The sequence below is a fragment of the Coffea eugenioides genome, chromosome 11 (genome assembly GCF_003713205.1).
Source record: "Coffea eugenioides isolate CCC68of chromosome 11, Ceug_1.0, whole genome shotgun sequence".
NCBI classification, from domain to species: Eukaryota; Viridiplantae; Streptophyta; class Magnoliopsida; order Gentianales; family Rubiaceae; genus Coffea; species Coffea eugenioides.
The window spans coordinates 31290694-31309649 of record NC_040045.1 but is presented as its reverse complement, the minus strand read 5'-3'; the positions used below and the strand labels follow the sequence as shown (position 1 = coordinate 31309649).

At 33.7% G+C, this 18956-nt stretch overlaps 1 protein-coding gene across 1 annotated transcript; it reads left to right on the top strand.

Annotated features, from left to right (window-relative positions):
• Positions 1–4364: 4364 nt before the first annotated feature.
• Positions 4365–6840, top strand: LOC113752262 (pentatricopeptide repeat-containing protein At3g26782, mitochondrial-like). Its single transcript, XM_027296381.1, has one exon. The coding sequence runs from the start codon at positions 4365–4367 to the stop codon at positions 6348–6350; it is 1986 nt and encodes a 661-aa protein (XP_027152182.1). The 3' UTR covers positions 6351–6840.
• Positions 6841–18956: the final 12116 nt, after the last annotated feature.

The window sequence follows — 18956 nt, the reverse complement described above, 5'->3', positions numbered from 1 at the left end:
AATCATTTGGAGGGTATTTAAACACCTCAAGATGTAGTAGATAGGTAATATTTTTGTAAAAGTTGTAATTAGATAGACCAATACAATAGATAGGATACATAGATTCGTTTTGTCATATTTCCCCATTTTAGATTATAGTTAGGTCCTAAATGTAACAGATAGGATAGATAGCTTTACTTTATTATATTTTCCCATTTTAGATCCGCCATTGTAATAGATAGGTTTTGTGTATTATGTGTCCTACATGCTTATGTATTTTACTTGCTTTTTTTAGGATTTTGCATCTAGATATTATACTTATGTGTTATGTATTTTATGTGCTCTTATGTGTTTACTTGCTTTAATTCATACTTTATTTGTTTTATTATATATTATGAACGCATAATGTCACAACACTAGTCCAACTAGGGGTAGTAATCGGGTCAGAAACGGATGAGCGGGTCGTGTTGAGATTCAGGTATAACATATGGCATGCTAACCCGAACACGACCCGCCGACTTGAAACGCGTCAAAATACCTGACCCGCCAACCTAAAAATTTCAGGTTGGTGGGTCAACTCGAATGACCTGAAACATAATTTTAATTTACTAATTTACCACTGTAATTTCTAACAGAACCAATTTTGCACAAGGCTAATTACGTAATCAAGTAATAAAATTTTCAATAAAACAATTCCAAATCAAATCTGTAATAAATTAAAACATTGTAAAAGTATTTTATCCCAAACCAGATCTAAAACAAATTAAGATACTATAAAAATAGAAAATAATGTAATATGTCATTTGTCCAAACATAATAATTCCAACTTCACACAAGTTAAAAAATTCATTTAGGATTTAGTGGTTAATGCCTTTGGGGAAAAAAGAATAACTTAGTTTAGTTAGATAAAATATTTTATATTTATTAAATTATTTTTAATTTATAAACGGGTTATCGGGTCAACTCGTAGGTGATTTGAATTCGACATTTTTTTTTTGGATTCGACCCGATTCTAACCCGAACCTGCGAAACTTCAACCCCAATCATTAATTTCGGGTTAGGTTCCTATCATGTTTTCAGGTCGTGTCGAAAATTGTTACCCCTGAGTCCAACGCTAGTTGTGGCTCTTACTCACCTCATTGTTAGTCCAATGCTAGTGAAAATTTCTAAAAATTGGCTAATCCAATGCTAGATTCTTAGGTTATCTACGCATTAAATTCATTTTTTGTATGTCATTCATTGCATTTTCATGCATTTTCCCTATTTTAGGCAACTTTTCTTATTTGTATGATATTTTCTCTTATATTATCCCTTTATTCCTATATGTATGAGTCATATAATTTAGATTCGCATTTCATTTAGAAAATTAGAAAAATAAATTAATTCATTTGCTTGCTTATATTATAAGAGTTACTTTTCAAATATGGGAAATGGGTAATTATAGTTTTTTAACTTAAATACCCTATTAACCCCTTTTATAAGAAAAAAAATGGTGTCACGAGTTTTTGTCTCTCGTACTCATTATGTTGCATTTTTTTTCTTTTTTTTTGCCACTTATACCCATATATTTAAAGTTTAATTTTCTTTTTTTGAGTCTCATTTTTGTATACTCGTGACCCTTTCAAGAAATTGTTTTGAGACTTCACAATTAATGCGATTAGTACCCATTACTCATTAAATGGGCATTTTGACTCTTTTCTATATTTTCTTTAAATTTAGTTTTGTAGCCATATAGGAAACATCTAAATGTGATAAGTTTAAAAATTAGATTATGAAAATTTTTACTAAACCTCGCAACTAACTTAGATTAGGTTGAAAATACACCTTAAGTTTGAGTTGATCGAACCTTTACCTTCCCTTTTTTCAACCGTGACTCCCGAACTTATCTTCTCTTGTTTTATGATATCTAGAGTTGTCATAAAGGGTTTTATTTCATTTTATTTTTAGTAAAAAAATATTTTTAGGTGACTTGGTACACCTAAATTCAATACCAAATGGCAACTCCTATTTTCTTAAAAACCCTTTTTAGACTAAATTTTGAGTTCAATTTTTTAAAGTCCCAATTTAAGCCCTTTTTCACTTATTTTTTAAATGAAAAACACATTTTTTGTAAATAGCTTTTTGTTACAAAAAATGGAGCGCGACACAGCCAACCACTTAACAATCAACGACTATGAATTTCAAATTTCATAGAATTTAGTTATTGTTCTTGATCCATGACCAAAACTTCTTCATGATAGCTCCCTCCTATGCCTTAAACCTCAACCTTTGACCTTTGTTGAGTGTTATATTCATGCCATGCAAAGTTTTATTTCCTCCATTCTAGTTTTGTTGTCACTTCTCAGAAAGTTAACTTCTTAAAAATAGTATTTTGATTATGATGTTTTTCTTTTCTTTGCAATATGATACCCCAAAATCTAAAATTTGGATGTGAATGTAATATGAATTTAATTCAAGGACGATATTCCAATAGAAGTTAAAAGATAATTTGACATTCTTAACATACAAATATTTTTGAAAGTATGACACATTAAATGTGATGAAAGGTCATATGTGCCAACAACATAAAAAATATTTGTACCAACAATTTTTAAACGAAAAGGCATATTTAACCTAAAATATGGTGTATAACTGTATATAACACCAAAAAGGTGACCTAAGTGAAAGGACATGCATGACCTAAAATATAGTGTAATATATGTGTAACACTAAAATGTTGTGTGTGTTACAAGAACCTTATTCCGCAATAATCCACGATCCTGCCTTGGATAGTACATCTAATGCTTGGACCCACTTAGGAAGTTTCAGTGGAGTCGCCAAGCTGTCGCGCCCCACTTTTTGAGGTGTGAAAGTAGTGTGTATGTGAACGTGTGTGAAGATGAAAATAAAAGGCCGTGGGATTGTGAAATGCGACGGTTTGGCCAAACAAACAGTTCAAAAAGGGTTTTTTGAATGGAAAATAGAGTCGTCACTTGGTATAGAATTAGGGTGTACCAAATCACCCAAAAAGTGATTTTTTGGAAAGAAAAGTAAACAAACCCATTTTAAAGAACTTTTTAGGTCTACGTAACCAAAGAAAGGGATCGGGGGTCACATTTGATAAGGGAGAAGGCAAAGGCAAAGCCTAAGGCACTCCCTTACCCTAGCCAAAGCTAGTTGCGTGACTTAGCCCCACTTTTCCTAATTCTTCTACCCAAAATATGTGTTGCATGTTGGACACGACTAATGGATATGAAAAAAAATGCAATCCTAAATCTAAAATGTCTCTTATGAGGCTTTTTGGTCCCAATCACATGAGTTGTGATGGCCAATAAGGAAAACTCTCATAGAGGTCACGGGTAATGCAAATGAAGACCCAAATATGAGTGCAAGTGTGAAAAATGTAAGAGGAATGCAAAATAACATAAAAATACAAATGTAAGTGCAAGTGTGCAAATGTAAGAAAAGTGCAATGTGTGCAAATGTAAAAAAAGTGTAATGTGTGCAAATGTAAGAAAAGGGCTAGTCCAAGCATTTGATTTAGCAATAATTCACAGGTTTTCAAGTACGGCTGTACAATTTTATTTATCACACAATTTAGTTTACACTCGTATAATTTTATAGTACATGCGAACTTTGTTCATATACACCGATTTAACTCAATGGATTAGGCTAAAAAGTAGTTTTTGCGCCAATTGCACCAAAGGCCATAAGTACAATACCTAATCCCATATTTCACCGTGCCCGTCGTAGATTCATTCCTTCCAAAGTTCCTACATTTCATCAAATGAATTTTTTCATCCCTCACTTTCAAAATATTAATTTTGCATTTCTTATAAATTCAAATTAATAAAATTTGGTCCCTACCAATGTTTTCAATCACTTTTTAACCTAAAATCACCACTTGACACGTATACAATTATTTTTTTAAATAGAAAAAGGTCAGATCTCACTTTTTTAGTGACAAAAATAAATATAGAGTATGTCAAATTTCACAATTTTAGGAGAAAAATAAATATGATTCAGGCCATGTCCTACTTTTTTAGAGGCAATAGTGAATATAAATCAGTTCATTTATTTAATTACAAATAAAATCCAACTTTTTTGCTCCTAAAACAATGACCATGTGTGTGTCACGTGAATCAAGGTAAAAATGATCAAAAACTTAGATTGCGATCAAATTTTATTGACTTGATTTTGTAAGAGATGTAAGTGTACTATTTTAAAAGTGAAGAACGAAAAAGTTTATTTGGTCAAATGTGACTATGTGAGGAATGTTTTAAACAATTTTTTGAAAAAATAAAAATAAACTCACATATTCATAAACCCCTGTGTCTGACGTCGCTTATCTCTCCAGCGGGCACAAAGTCGCCAAATAAAAGAACAAAAACAGAAGCAGCAAATGAATGACGTTTTTATCAAAATGGCGTTCCATTTCAGTTAGATTTTATTCAACCAATTTGAATCTCACAACCGCCTTATTCAACAAGTACGTTGACAGAACAAATGTCTATTCCTGGAACTCGATCATCGCCGAGTTGGCCCGGAATGGCGACTACATTGAAGCCCTCCGAGCCTTCTTATCCATGCGGAAACTCTCCCTCAAGCCCAATCGTTCTACTTTTCCATGTTCCATCAAATCTTGTTCTGCTTTATGCGATCTTACTTCAGGCAAACAAGCCCACCAACAAGCGTTGATCTTGGGGTACAATGCTGACATATTTGTTTCGTCTGCGCTCGTTGACATGTATGCCAAATGTGGGGACTTAGATGATGCGCGAAAGGTTTTCGACGAAATTCCCCATAGAAATGTGGTGTCCTGGACTTCAATGATAACTGGATACGTGCAAAATGAGCGTGCCCATGATGCATTATTGCTTTTTAAGGAGCTCCTGGTTGAAGAGGCGGGTGAGAGTGGCGTTATGTGGAGCAGCCAAGCGGAGAAGGAGGTGTGCTATCTTGATTCGGTTTCCATGGTTTCGGTTTTGTCTGCGTGTTCTCGTGTTTCGCATAAGAGTATTACGGAAAGTGTTCATGGGTTGGCAATAAAACGGGGTTTTGAAGGGGAGTTGGGTGTTGGCAATACCTTGATTGATGCCTATGCCAAGTGTGGAAATGTTGGATTTTCTCGGAAGGTGTTTGATGGAATGGAGGAAAAAGATGTAGTTTCTTGGAATTCGCTAATTGCAGTTTATGCACAACTTGGGTTCTCAACGGAGGCTATCCAAGCATTTCGTTCGATGGTGAGTGACACAGATGTTGATCATAATGCTATGACTTTGTCTACGGTGTTGCTGGCTTGTGCTCATTCTGGAGCGCTCCAGCTGGGCAAGTGCATACATGATCAGGTTATTAAGATGAGATTTGAGGATAATATATATGTGGGAACCTCAATCATTGACATGTATTGCAAGTGTGGGAGGGTTGGAATGGCAAGGAAAGCATTCAATCGAATGAAAGAAAGGAATGTGAGGTCATGGACTGCCATGATTGCTGGATATGGAATGCATGGACAAGCCAGAGAAGCTCTCGATGTCTTCTATGAGATGAATCAGATGGGGGTGAAACCAAACTACATAACTTTCGTGTCGGTATTAGCTGCTTGTAGTCATGCTGGCTTTCTAAATGAAGGATGGTTTTGGTTTAGAGCCATGAAAGACAGGTTTTGCATAGATCCAGGCGTGGAGCACTATAGTTGCATGGTTGATCTTCTGGGGCGTGCTGGTTTTCTTTCAAGGGCATATGATTTGATTAGGGAAATGAAGACTCCGCCCGATTTTGTTGTTTGGGGTTCTCTTCTCGCAGCATGCAGGATGCATAAGAATGTGGAGCTTGGGGAGATTGCAGCTAGGAAACTATTTGAATTAGACCCAAACAACTGTGGGTATTATGTCTCGCTGTCAAACATTTATGCTGAAGCTGGTAGGTGGGATGATGTGAAAAGGATGAGAATTTATATGCAAAGTCATGGATTGGCTAAACCACCTGGTTTCAGTCTGGTGGAACTAAAAGGTAGAGCTCATGTGATTCTAGTTGGGGACAGAGAACATCCTGAACATCAGAAGACATATGCATACTTGGAAGAACTATATGTGAAGCTGCAGGAAGCTGGCTATGTAGCGGATACAACATCAGTTCTTCATGATGTTGAGAACGAAGAGAAGGGAATGGCATTACAAGTCCACAGTGAGAAGCTAGCTGTAGCTTTTGGAATTCTAAACTCAGTTCCCGGTGCAACAATCCAGGTGATAAAGAATCTTAGAATTTGTATGGATTGTCATACAACAATACGATTAATCTCGAAGATTGTTGAACGGGAGATTGTGGTAAGAGATTCCAAAAGATTTCACCATTTTAGAAATGGTTTATGTTCATGTGGGGACTATTGGTGATCGTGTTATAACCAAGTGAAATATTGAGGCAAATTTAAACTGCACGCCGACAAGATTTAAATGCTTTTACAAGCCATATCCTCTAGTTTAGCGTCCAAAGAACTCAAAGCTTTGACCATCTTTATTCTTTTCTGGTGATGGCATTGCCTTATCTAGCGACTTCTGACTCCACTTCTCCAGAAGGCAAAAGAGAAAAGGCAGTTTGCCCACCCATTGTGGTAACTGATTCACTACATTATGAAAAGATTTCTTCAGTGCAATTGCGGCAGCTGACTACAGCGTATTGTAGCAGAGAGAATTGGAAACTTACTATTGATTTATAGAGTTCTGAGCTGGCAAATTTTTGTAGATCTGCTGTGCTTGATAGTGATTTAGATGTGTATATATTCGAATGGAATTTCCCAATGTAAAGCCTTTACTGCTGAATCAACGAAAGAGCAACGTTGTAGCTAGCAGAAAATTTTGCTCAATTAGAGTGGGTGACAATTCAAGAATACTGCGCGAGATTTCTAAGGAGTATTTCATGTTAAATAGCTTTTCACGGCAGAGAATGTTAAACAGAATTGAGTGAATTTCTTGGTTTGAAACATACTGTATACCAATTAATTTGCTTCAGTGAAGGCAAAACGTACAAATACCCAAATTTTAGGCTTTAATATTTTATAATTCTACCGTATAAGTGAGACCTGTGAGAGGACATCCTCTTTTAAACCAGGAAAGCTGTGGCTGATCAGCAACTCATCCCAAGCCCAAACTTCAGTTGATCTTTTCTGGGATGATCAATCTCTGCTGAAAGAACAAACTAAAGACCTTCGGTCAATCTTTCCTCAAAAAAACCGGAAACTTTCCCATTCGAATCAATCTTCCCTCGAGCTCCATGCTGTAGACCTGTGAAACAATATCCAACACTCGCTACGACATCTCTAGACAAAAAGTTATACACAAGATCAGAAGCAATTGCAAGTTTTTCACTCAGTTTCTGAAGATAAGAAAACCATCCCATTGTTGGAGACTTGCCCGGCAGCCATGACATTTATGGAGGCCACTTTGCCCTTGTTGCCATATCTATGACCAGATCCCTGGTCCAACTCCGATAGCTTCATGTAATCGTGCCGGACGGTATCACTAGCTATGCCATCGTCTGGGTCGAAGGCCTCATTCACAATGCCCATCTGTGCGAAGGGCGCTTCCTGCCGCGCACGTCTTCCCAACATTGGCCCCGCACTGTTACCGGAACCCGTACTACTAAACAGCCTCCGTCTTCGAACTATGTGCCTCACAAGAGTCCCCGGGAGTAGAATACCTCTTCGCACTACGACTGGCCATTTTCTAGCGCAACAACAAGCAAATCCGTCACCAAATACTCCAATTTATATCACACTGTTTCAGTGCATAACCTTTACATCAATTTGCAACAGTTTCTGTCTTTCTTTCTCCTGTAGATTACCTCCTCTCCAAGAATAAAACAGTAATTTCTGTACTCTATTAATGCATGAACAATAACAAGGGTCCTGCCTACTCCACTTTGCTAATTTTATTATTTATTGGAGTTAAATGAGATAAATTTGAAAGTTCAGAGTGTAAAATATTACAAGTGCGAGGGAGCAAACTACAATTAGCCCTATTGTTAATTAATAGATTTTAGGAAATGTTGCTAATTGATAGCGGCAACATGGTAAATATGTAATCCAAATATTAAATGTAGGTTTATCTAATTAAAAATAAATCAAAATTCTAAGAAAAAAAGGATGGAACCAACCAATTGGGTATAGAAATATTAAGGCATAATTTTAGGAATCTCCCCTGAGATTTCTGACAATTTCACTAGCCTCCCCTAAAGTTTGTAAAATTACACAAACCTCCCCTAAGGTTAAGGTTTTGATAACAAAATTAGTCCAATTAGAAAAAGTACTTTAAGAAGAGATATGAAACTTTTATTTCATAAATACCCCTTATACATACATACATATATATATATATATATATAAAGTTATATTAGTAAAAGAATAAAAATAATTATAAATTAAAAACAATTAACACACACATTTTATCATTAAAAAAGTTCACATTGATAAATTAGACAATAAAAGAAACAACAAAACTACACTAATAGTCACAAGGTTCAACAAAACAGATTAGTCATCTCTTTTAACATAATGTTTGCTATAATTCTTGTGATTTTGAACAGAAAATTTTTCAAAATTTACCTTTCTTTTCTCTCCATTCTTCTTTACAAATATCTAATGATTAAGTAATTAGAAGACTAATTAACTATTAGTAACTAATTAACAAAAATAACTGTTAAAAATTTCTTTAATGATAAATGATGACTTGTATTTATAAATTAACATCAATTGATATATTTAATGGAGGAATTGGAGGGAAAAGAAAGGCAAAATTTGAAAAATTTTCCATTCAAAATCACAAGGCTCATAGCAAACATCATGCTAAAAGAGATGACTAATTTGTTTTGCTGAATCTTGTGATCATTAGTATAGTTTTGTTGCTATTTGGGTTGTCTGAGATGACTAGCCTGTTTTGTTAAATCTTGTGATCATTAGTGTAGTTTTGTTGCTATTTGTGTTGTCTAATTTATTAAATGTGAACTTTTTGAGTGGTGAAATGTGTGTATTAATTATTTCTAATTTTTAATTTTTTTTATTCTTTTACTAATACATCTTATATACATGCATAAGAGGTATTTATGGAATTAAAGTTTTATCTCTCTCCTTAAAGTACTCTTTTTAATGTTACTTTTTCTAATTAGACTAATTTTGTTATCAAAATCTTAACCTCAGGAAGAGTTTGTGTAATTTTGCAAACTTTAAAGGATGCTAGTGAAATTGTCAGAAACCTTATGGGAGGTTTCTATAATTATCCCAAATATTAATAGCTCCGCTTGGAAAGGAACTTATTCGGAAATTTTCTTTTTGAAATTCTTTAAACACAGAAAGAATTTTTCCAATGTATAAAATAAAAATCGCAATGGCTTTGGCTGCTATAACCTTCCCGACCACGATTTTTTTTTTTAGCAAAATTAAGAAAAAAAATGAGAAATTGTATTCTGCACTATAAGTGTAAAAAATCAAAGTAAATAGACAGATAAAAAAATAGTGAATTCCATCGTTTCTATGGTGACTTCGAAAATGGTGAGGTCTTTTCTATACATCGGAGACAGGTGCCGAACCTGTGCAATAATAATAAATAAATAAATAAATCCTAACTACCACCTGGAACAGTCAGTAATCAATTCGAGTACTGGAGCAGGGACTGTAGGTGTGCAATGGGTTACTTGATTCACCCTGTTCCCGAAGAGTTTTCTTAATCCGATATACCCTAATTAATTATTTAACTGAATCCCCTAACTAGTAGACAGTGGTAAGCAGGGTCGTCTCCTCAGGGACTAGCAAGATATTTTGTTTCTTTTCAAATCAAGATTAATAGGGGGTTTTGGTATCAAATGCCAACTAGACAAATTAAATGTAGAAAATAATTGATTAAGAGAAATAACTAGGAGAAAACTCTAGCCAAGGGTACACTTCAGAAATGGTTCATGCAACTGATCATTGATTCAGAGGTAATTCCAACATTTACTAATAGATTGGTTATAGTTGTCTCGCACGCGCTAAACAACCAACCCTTCCGTAATTTATCGATAGCTAAGGTACGACCGTTAGCTATTTCTCTAACCCAAAAACAACCCTAGGTACGACCGTAGGATTTAATTTCCAGATTGCATTATTAATTAGAAAGGCCCAATCCTGACTAACAAACACGCTACGAGGGTTTATTCAAGCCAGATCAAATATTCCCCTGACACAAACCCAATTATGTCAGTTGCTACTGGAATAGAGATAACGAACAATTACGGATTCAATTACCCCTATATAGCAAAATAGCCTATATAAACAATTAATTATTGCGCACTAATCAATCATACATAAGGCTATAACAATTAGAAACAGAAAATATATAAATATTAATAAATGGAGGAAATAGTTAAAATAAATTCGATCTCACAGTAATCGCTAAACCAAATCGTCAGTTGTCCCCTTGACTAGAATTAGGGGTTTAGTTCCCCATTAGTGAACAGGCCGCGCGTACAAGGTAGGGAAGGGTCATCGATGCTTTCTTTCTTTTTGGCGTTAGGCAAGCATACGAGAAAGACTTTCAATTGCTTGATTTCTCGGTCAAGGCTAATCAAAAAGCCAAGGAATCCCCAAAGTCAACCAAAAGATGAAAGGCAATACAAAGTCAACAATAATGGCTCCTTTTGCTTCTCCTATCTATCAAACGAAATCATACGAGAAAGGTTTTTCAATTGTTTGATTCCGGTCAAAGCTAATGAAAGTTCACCAACATTCGAAGTCAACAAAAGTGGCTATTGTCTGCTGCCTTCCTCCCCACAAAGCTGCGGCCGTCTCTATGCTCTTTAGAGCAGAAGGAAAACCAAAACAAAGGAACCAGAAAAAACTCTCCCTAACCTAAGCCGCGCGAGAGATAAAAATACTTCCCAATAGCCGGAATTTGTTACTTGTTCAAAATTGCCACCAGACTCCCTCAAAATAAAATAAAATTATATCTATTACAATTAAGTCTCTTCAGCTTCTCAATCGGGCCCCACGTCCGATGAATCTTCTAAAAGTTGAATTTAAGCACTTTTCAGCAACCATTCCTGCAATTAGCACCAAAACAAAATATCAGTAGAATCCACCCAATTAACGAAAATATTTAGTCAATTAATTATGCAATAATGTCCAAAATACCCACTAAAATGCAACCTATCAGAGCCTTTACTTCATTTAATCAATATTATTGGTAAATTGTATAGTTCATCCTCCTCGACTCTACCCATGAATTATCTAGTAACAGGTCTTTCACAATGAGATTTACTTATACTGTAATGGTATTTTTTGGTTCCCATACAGATCACATTGTAGAAGTGAAATAGCAAATGGTTTTTTTTTGAAAAATTTGGAAAATAGGTAATAGGAACAATTGAAATTCATAAGTAGAGTATAATTTATGAAAAATTTATAATTGGGTTACTATTCATAGATCTAAATAGGTAATAAATTTCTCGCAAAATGACCGCATTATCTTTGTGCCGACTTTCACTTAATTGAATAGTAATGTGCACTTTAATTAATAAAAATATGCATTTTGCTAAATACATAGTATACACTAGGAGGAAAAGCCCACGCGACGCGTGGGAGTTTAGTGCTTATAATTAAAGATGGTTAATAATTATTATTTGGTATTTTGTAGTATAAGAATTGAAGTATGACAATTTTAATATATGATATTAAATAGAAAAATTATAAGTTATATATTGAGTTAAAAAATATACTAATATGCAAGGAACAAAATTATAAGATATGATCAACTATTTTGCATCTAACCTAATAAAATAAAAGACCTATTTATATCTGCTCATGCACTTTATGGATATTAAAATCTATTGTTTAGTTTGAATTTGATCTTAATATAAGGGCAATCCACCACATTATCTTGTCATATAAGTGAGATTTGAACAATTAGCATACTTGAAGAAAATCATTGCTAGTGGAATTTCGGTTCTTGCAAGCCAAATTCTTGAATTTATACGACTTTCATCGAATACGGCTTTCCGCAAAATTCTATATGTATCTATGAGATCGAGTATGGAATTCTGTTTACTCACTTTAAATTGAGTATCCCTTTCCTGCTAGGATTGGAAATCCTGTATTTTCCATATCCATACGATTGAGTCCTTAGGTTTCCGAAATAGTGTAAAAAGAAGTGCTTATTCCAAGGACATATCATCATGAAATCTCCACATTCACCAATCCATCAATTATGATTTATTGTATGATTTAGAACATATAGTAAAGCATCTCCTTCTAGATAGGGATTACAATCACTAAACATCAGTTTTTTATACAACAACTAAAATGCTAATTTAGAGGAATAACCACGTCAAATAAAGTACTAAAACATCTTAGACCACTCAATTCAAGAAAACAATTAAAAGTAATGAAGTACATACTTTAGATTTGCAGCCAAATAGTTTTAAGTAGACAGTGAAACCTATTAGCAAGTCAAATGAAGTGAAAAAATTGCCTAAATGGAATCATCAATAAAATAACAAACAATTTGAAAATTATCATAACTAATAGTTAAAACAACAAAAGTAGATGCAATCTGCATATGAAAAAATTTATAATGATAAACTTACTTTAAACCACAAATAATAATTAACAAATGTGATCTCCTCCCTATCATGCCTATCTAATATGGACAATTGAATTATAATACTAAAAAATCATCACACATACAACCTTCAAGATTACAGATTTCTTACAACCAAAAAGTAGATTGGTTAAAGAAAACATACCTATTGAGATTTCTTACAAGCAAAAAGTAGATTGGATAAAGAAAATATACTTATTGAGAAAAGTGTTGCAAAATGGGGAAGAGAAATAGCTAATATAGCAATATCCAAATTTAATAGGCTACATGATTGTGGTGAAAGAAAGTTGTAAGTAAATGAAATGAATATGAACAGATGGGGGTAACGGCCAAGAAAGCAAACTTCTCTACTAATTGGCATTAATTGTGTCTTAATATCTATATATCATAAGTTTGCAGATAACTGATGAGAAATGCTTTAGGAAATTAAGAGACTTTGATGTTAATACAATTAAATGATTAGAAGGGCTTTTATGTTATTTCACTAAAACACAAGCTGAATTTAGTTATACCCAATGTTCAATCTCACCCCTAGCTTTAAATGTCTAAAAGGACATCTAAGTAATTACAACAAAACTAAATTAGTTATAATGACTTGTATTCAATATTCCAATTGCACTTCAAACTCTTACATTCCCAAAATAGCCCTACCCTTACTGTTGAAATCCAAAGAATATATTTATCCTAAACTCATTCTTATATAGTATAAGGATTCAAATGTGAAAATCTAAATCAAGTTATGTGTGCATACGAGTGCTAATATGTACGCTAAGGGTAATTTCATGAATTGCCTACAAAATAATTTTTTTTCTGTAATTTATGAATAGTTAACCGATGTGCTATTCACAAATCTACCAAAAGGTTACACCCTACTTATGAATTCCAAATCTTTCTATTACTCTTTTTCAAAATTTTTCTTTTTCTCTTTTTCATTTTGTGTTAAATTTTAGTGTAGATGGACTATAGTATGTAAGATCTGGATCCTACATATGATCGTTTGAAGAAAATAGGATCAGATTATGGAATCATAAGGTTAAAATAATATTAGTTCGCCTAATACTATTGAATACATGCACATTTAACTTAAAAAGCATAATCTTGATTGACATAGTTAACATGTATCTTAAGGCTCATTTATTCTCATAGGCCATAGTTGAGTTTTATGGTTGAACAAAAATCTGTTCCTAAGTATAATTTTGTGAATTTGCCTAGATATGTAAGTAGAATGATAATCCATTGAAGCAACAAGTTACTAAGCAGCATAAAATAATAGTGACATTGTTTCTTTCTCCAACCAGATCAAACACTTAAATTATCTTTACATAATAAAACTTGACACCAATACTAAATTGATAAATTTAAAGAAAAATAATTAATAAACCACAAGTTTTAAATTTATTTATATTCTCCATTTGTTTACTACATTATTACTTGTAATATGGCCTTACAATTCAGTGGCTCTAGCAAAATTGAACACAAACATGTCAATAAATAATTCGAAAGTGGACCATGCACACGTTGCAAATTGAGGATCCACTTAGATAGTATATTCTTTTGAGTATTGTTTGCAACTTTTTTTTGTAACTTATTATAATTATTTTAGAAAAACATTATATGTTTGTTCAAAATATCCTTACCCAAAACACTCCTTTCCCCCTCTCTTGTCGCCCACCACGATACTCAAACTTTTATTTTTTTTTTGAGTAAATTTTTCTTATACTGACAGTATATACACTATCATTGTTGGATTCATGACACGTGTACAAAAGTTAAATTTCAAATTCAAATTTTGCATAATTGTCGTTCATTTAACGCTGATAGTGTATACACCGTCAGTGTAGGAAAGATTAATCCTTTTTTTTTTCGTTTTCTTTCTAAAACTTGCGAGTATTTTAGAGTGGGAGGGTTAATATATTGGAACAGTTTTTGGACAAATTTGTTTTTAACAACTTTTGCGACAAGAATTCCAAAAAAACTTATCAAATTTTTTAACCTACACACTCCAAAATATCTAATACACAAAAAACTTCCTCTTAACTACAGTAATCTAAAAAACTTATCTACACACTTCAAAATACCCAAAACACAAAAAAAAAATCCCCTTCCCCTTTTCTTCTTCTTCCTCTCCCACCCCAATCCAGGCTAATTGATCAGAATATAGACGTAAAAAAAAAAGGTCAGACAACTACGGTTCTGGCATGGTGGTTGTATAAATCTATGGGTGCCGGGCTGACACAGCCCGGCACCTGACACACTGACACCACTTTATTTTTTTTTTTAAGTTGTCACAGCCCGGCGCCCATCAAAGCATCCCAAACCAAAGATATCCATTTTGTGTTTTGGTTGAGAAAGAGAGAGACCCGAAAAGTTGTGTTGCATGAAGATTAATTTGAATAGGGCACTATATAATCTGATAAAGGTCAACCAAAATAAAAAATTTGACAAAGAAAGTGTCAAAATTGGCATGGAATTGAATCTAGTATGTACCCTTGCAGAGTTCAATATTATTATAGCATAACTAAGTATTGACGGATTCCAACTCAAGTTGCATATGTTGCTGCTGATTCAGGAAACGGGGTAGCCGGAAATTATACACAGGAAAAAAAAGAGGCAAATAGGAAAAGTAAACAAAATTACTAGCTGGGCTTATTTTAGTTTAGATCAATGAGAATGGTGCTTGTAACTTTTGCTATAAGTATGAGTCAAAATTTGAATCGGTATAGAAAAATAAAAATAAAAAACACATTTGACATTCAACTTTTACAAACACGCAAAAGGTGAAAAAAAAAATTTTTTTGGGTCAAGGCATCTTGACAAAAATTTTTATAATATTTTGGATTGAGCATTATTTCTTCAATTTTATTTGTTTACAACATCATTACAATTTTCAATACACCTTTTTATCTTCCCAATTACCTTTTTATCTCATATACATCACATCACAAAAAGTGTTACAGTAAAAATATCCCAAATAACTTACAATCCAAGCAAATCCAGGCGTCGTAATTAAATTTCTTAAAATATATATCATTTTTCACGGTAGCTCCTAACAATTTTTTTGTCTCGCTTTATCTTGCATTGGACACAATTATACCTATACTATTATTAACTCTTCTTTCTCTGGCATTTTTTTGTTCCTTTTTTGTGGTATTATATTTTCTTTGTCACTTTATTGTTTCTTTAAATTTTCTTCTTTTTTCACAAAAATTGATATCTTAATGATTGAAATTGAAAAAGAGAAACTGTAGAATTCTATCTTTTCCTTAAATGATTAAAAAATATTCAAATCACTTGACTTGAAATACAATTATCTAGTATCCATATTCTTTTAATTTTGAATTTTCCTCTTTCATTTATAATTTCTCATTTTATTCTCAAGAAAATATCGAAAGGCTGAAATTGTGATATGATTAGTAATTATCAATTCCAATTTGTGACATGTTGCATCATGCAAAAGATCAAACCCCAAACCCTAAACACTAAACCCTAAAACCCTAAAACCCTAAACATTAAACTAATTCATTTAAATTCATTTAATCGAAATTCATTTAAACTAATTAAACTAATAACATATACTAAATAACATAAACTAACCTCGCCAAATACATCTAAATTCATTTAATCGAACCTCTTAAATTTAACTAATTCCACAATTAATTCAACTAATTAATCGACTAAACTAATTCAAATAATTGTTTACTAAATAACATAAACTAATTATCAACTAATTTGCATAATAAAGTAAATTGTATTAAAATAATAACACTAATATCTATACTTAAGTTATGCTAAATACATCAATTTTAGTTAAACTAATTTAATTAATCCATTAAACAAATTTAAACAACTGGATACTAAGGTGAGATTCCACCAACTAAGAAGCACCACTTATTAGTCGACATCTCATAAATACAAAAACTCTGCGGCTTCTTAACAATTGAATCAGAAGACAGAAAATTGAACAGCCCGTACCTGACAACTTTAAAAGTAAAAAATTGGTGTGTCACAGCCCGACACCTATAGATTTATACAGATCCAATGTCAGAATCATAGTTGTCTGACCTTTTTTTTTTTCGTCTATATTCTGATCAATTAGCCCCCAATCCACCACCACCTCCATCGCCGATCACCACCTCCGGCACCAGTTCCGGCGCCGATCACCTTTTCCGGCGCCGATCTTCTTTTTTCTTTTTTTTTCCCTTTCTCCCTCTCCCCTCTTCCTCCCGCCATACTCCCCTTGGGCCAATTTTGATCCTCCCCTTTTTTTTTCTCCCTTCCCTCTCCCCACTCCTCCCCCACCACTCTTCCCCCTCTCTTTTGGCCGATCTGGTATCGAGACCAGATCGCACCGGGGGAGGGTGAGGGTGGCGGGGGGAGAGGGAAAATTGCAAAAAAAAAAAAAAAAATCTGTTGCTGCTTCACCCACTACCGAGGATCTCCTCCCCAGTCTTAGATAGGTCGTCTGAGGGTTCGCCACGGTTCATTGCTGTGCTTACACACTAGGGCCTAGGCTACCCTTTTCCGAAAGCTCCGTGGGACCACCTACCACTAGTTTTCGGCTGGAGGGGTTTATTTCACAAAAAGGCCGGGACGCAGGCTCCCGAAGACGGAAGCCCAACGAATGTCAGATGCAAAGCCTCGCACCTCATTAAGATCATATTGGCATACTCTCCCAAAATAAAGAACAAACCCCATTGAAGATGAGAGTGTGGTACAACAAGGTGGCGGGGGAAGGGGAGGAGAGGGGTAGAGGGAAAATTGCAAAAAAATAAAATAAAATTCTGTTGCTGCTTCATCTGCCGGCAAGAGGAGAGGAAAGGGGAGGAGAGGGAGAGGGAAAATTGGGAAAAAAAAAAAGTTTCTGTTCCTGCAAAACTCAGGTGCCTGCAGGTGAAGCAGCGAAGGTCAAGGGAAGGGGGAGGGGGAAGGGGAGAAGAGGGGTGGCGGACAGGAGATGGGGAGAGAAAAAATGCAAGTTTTCTTTTGCTGCTTCATTGGCAGCTTCGGGAGAGGGAACAGGGGAGGGGAAGGGAGAAGAAGCGGGAAGGGAGGAAAGAAAAGAAAAAAGAAAGAAAAAAAAAAAAAAAAAAAAAAGAACGAAAGAAAATGAAAAGGAAAAAAAGTTTTTTAATTTCTACAATAATCTACAGTAAAATTTTAGATAAATTTTCAAAAATCTCAAGTGCCAAACAGGCCATCATTTTCGATGAATTTTGTATTTCTAAAATAGGCCAAAAATAGGCACTATGAACAGAACAAACATTTTGTGAACACTTCTGGTCCTTGGAATTTAATTTGGAACAATACCGTCTGAAAACTACTATCATTGGACTAATTTGGATCCTCCAAATTTAGTACCAAGTTAGCTCACTAACAAAACTTTGAGAAATGACAGAGTGTCTCAAAATTAAAGTGGAGGGACCAATCTATCCCAACAACAACTTAAGCTAGAGGTTATAAGGTCAGAGCAATGTTTTAAAATTCGGACCGTTAATTGAACCGGTGAAATGTTCGGATTAAGGTTCAATCGGTCAGATCGGTTCAACTCCGGTTCAATGAATTTTTTTAAAAATAATTTATATAAATATATATATGCACAAAATAAGACATGTATTGGGCTAATTTAAAACTTTATATGATGAAAAGTTTACTATTTTTGAATAACTTGGATTTTCAGAAATAAATTTTTTAAATTATAAGTTGAAACAAATAAATTTCATCTCAATTTCAATTATATCTACCAAAAAATAATCTTAAATCCAACCCAAAACTACCACAATATTTTGAAATTATACAAAATTCACATCTATGAGAATTTAGATATTGTGAGTTTAAATTTTAATTTATGTTTTTCAGATTTAGAAATTGCAATTAAAAAAAAAGAAATTTGGAGTTTGAAGGAAGTTAAGAGAATCGAAAATAGAAATGCAAACTTGATAAGAAACAAAAAATGAGATAAAAGTGAATGATTGTGGCATTTAATAATTAGTTTTTAGGGTTAAAGAAAATAATTCTTTTTTAATTTTTTCAATTTAATGGACAAAAAAAATTAAAAGATGGAAGAAAATATCAATAAATTAAAACTAAAGAGTTTTGATTAAAAAGGGAGTGACAAAAGAAAAGAGGAGAGAAAGAGAAAGTTGAACATTAAAAAGAAATAAGTCTGATGTGTCTTATGAGTTATGGGTTTAGGTTGGGGTATTTTTAATTTTTCACTTCAAGTTAAGTAGATATCTACACAAAAAAATTTCATCCGCTGGTTGTGGTTAAATGGTAATGACTCTTTGTTGTATTCGCAAGGTTTGGTGTTTGATTCTTGTTGGTCTCAATTTGGACATTATTTTCGAAAAGTTTCAAAAATCGCCGACTCCCAGT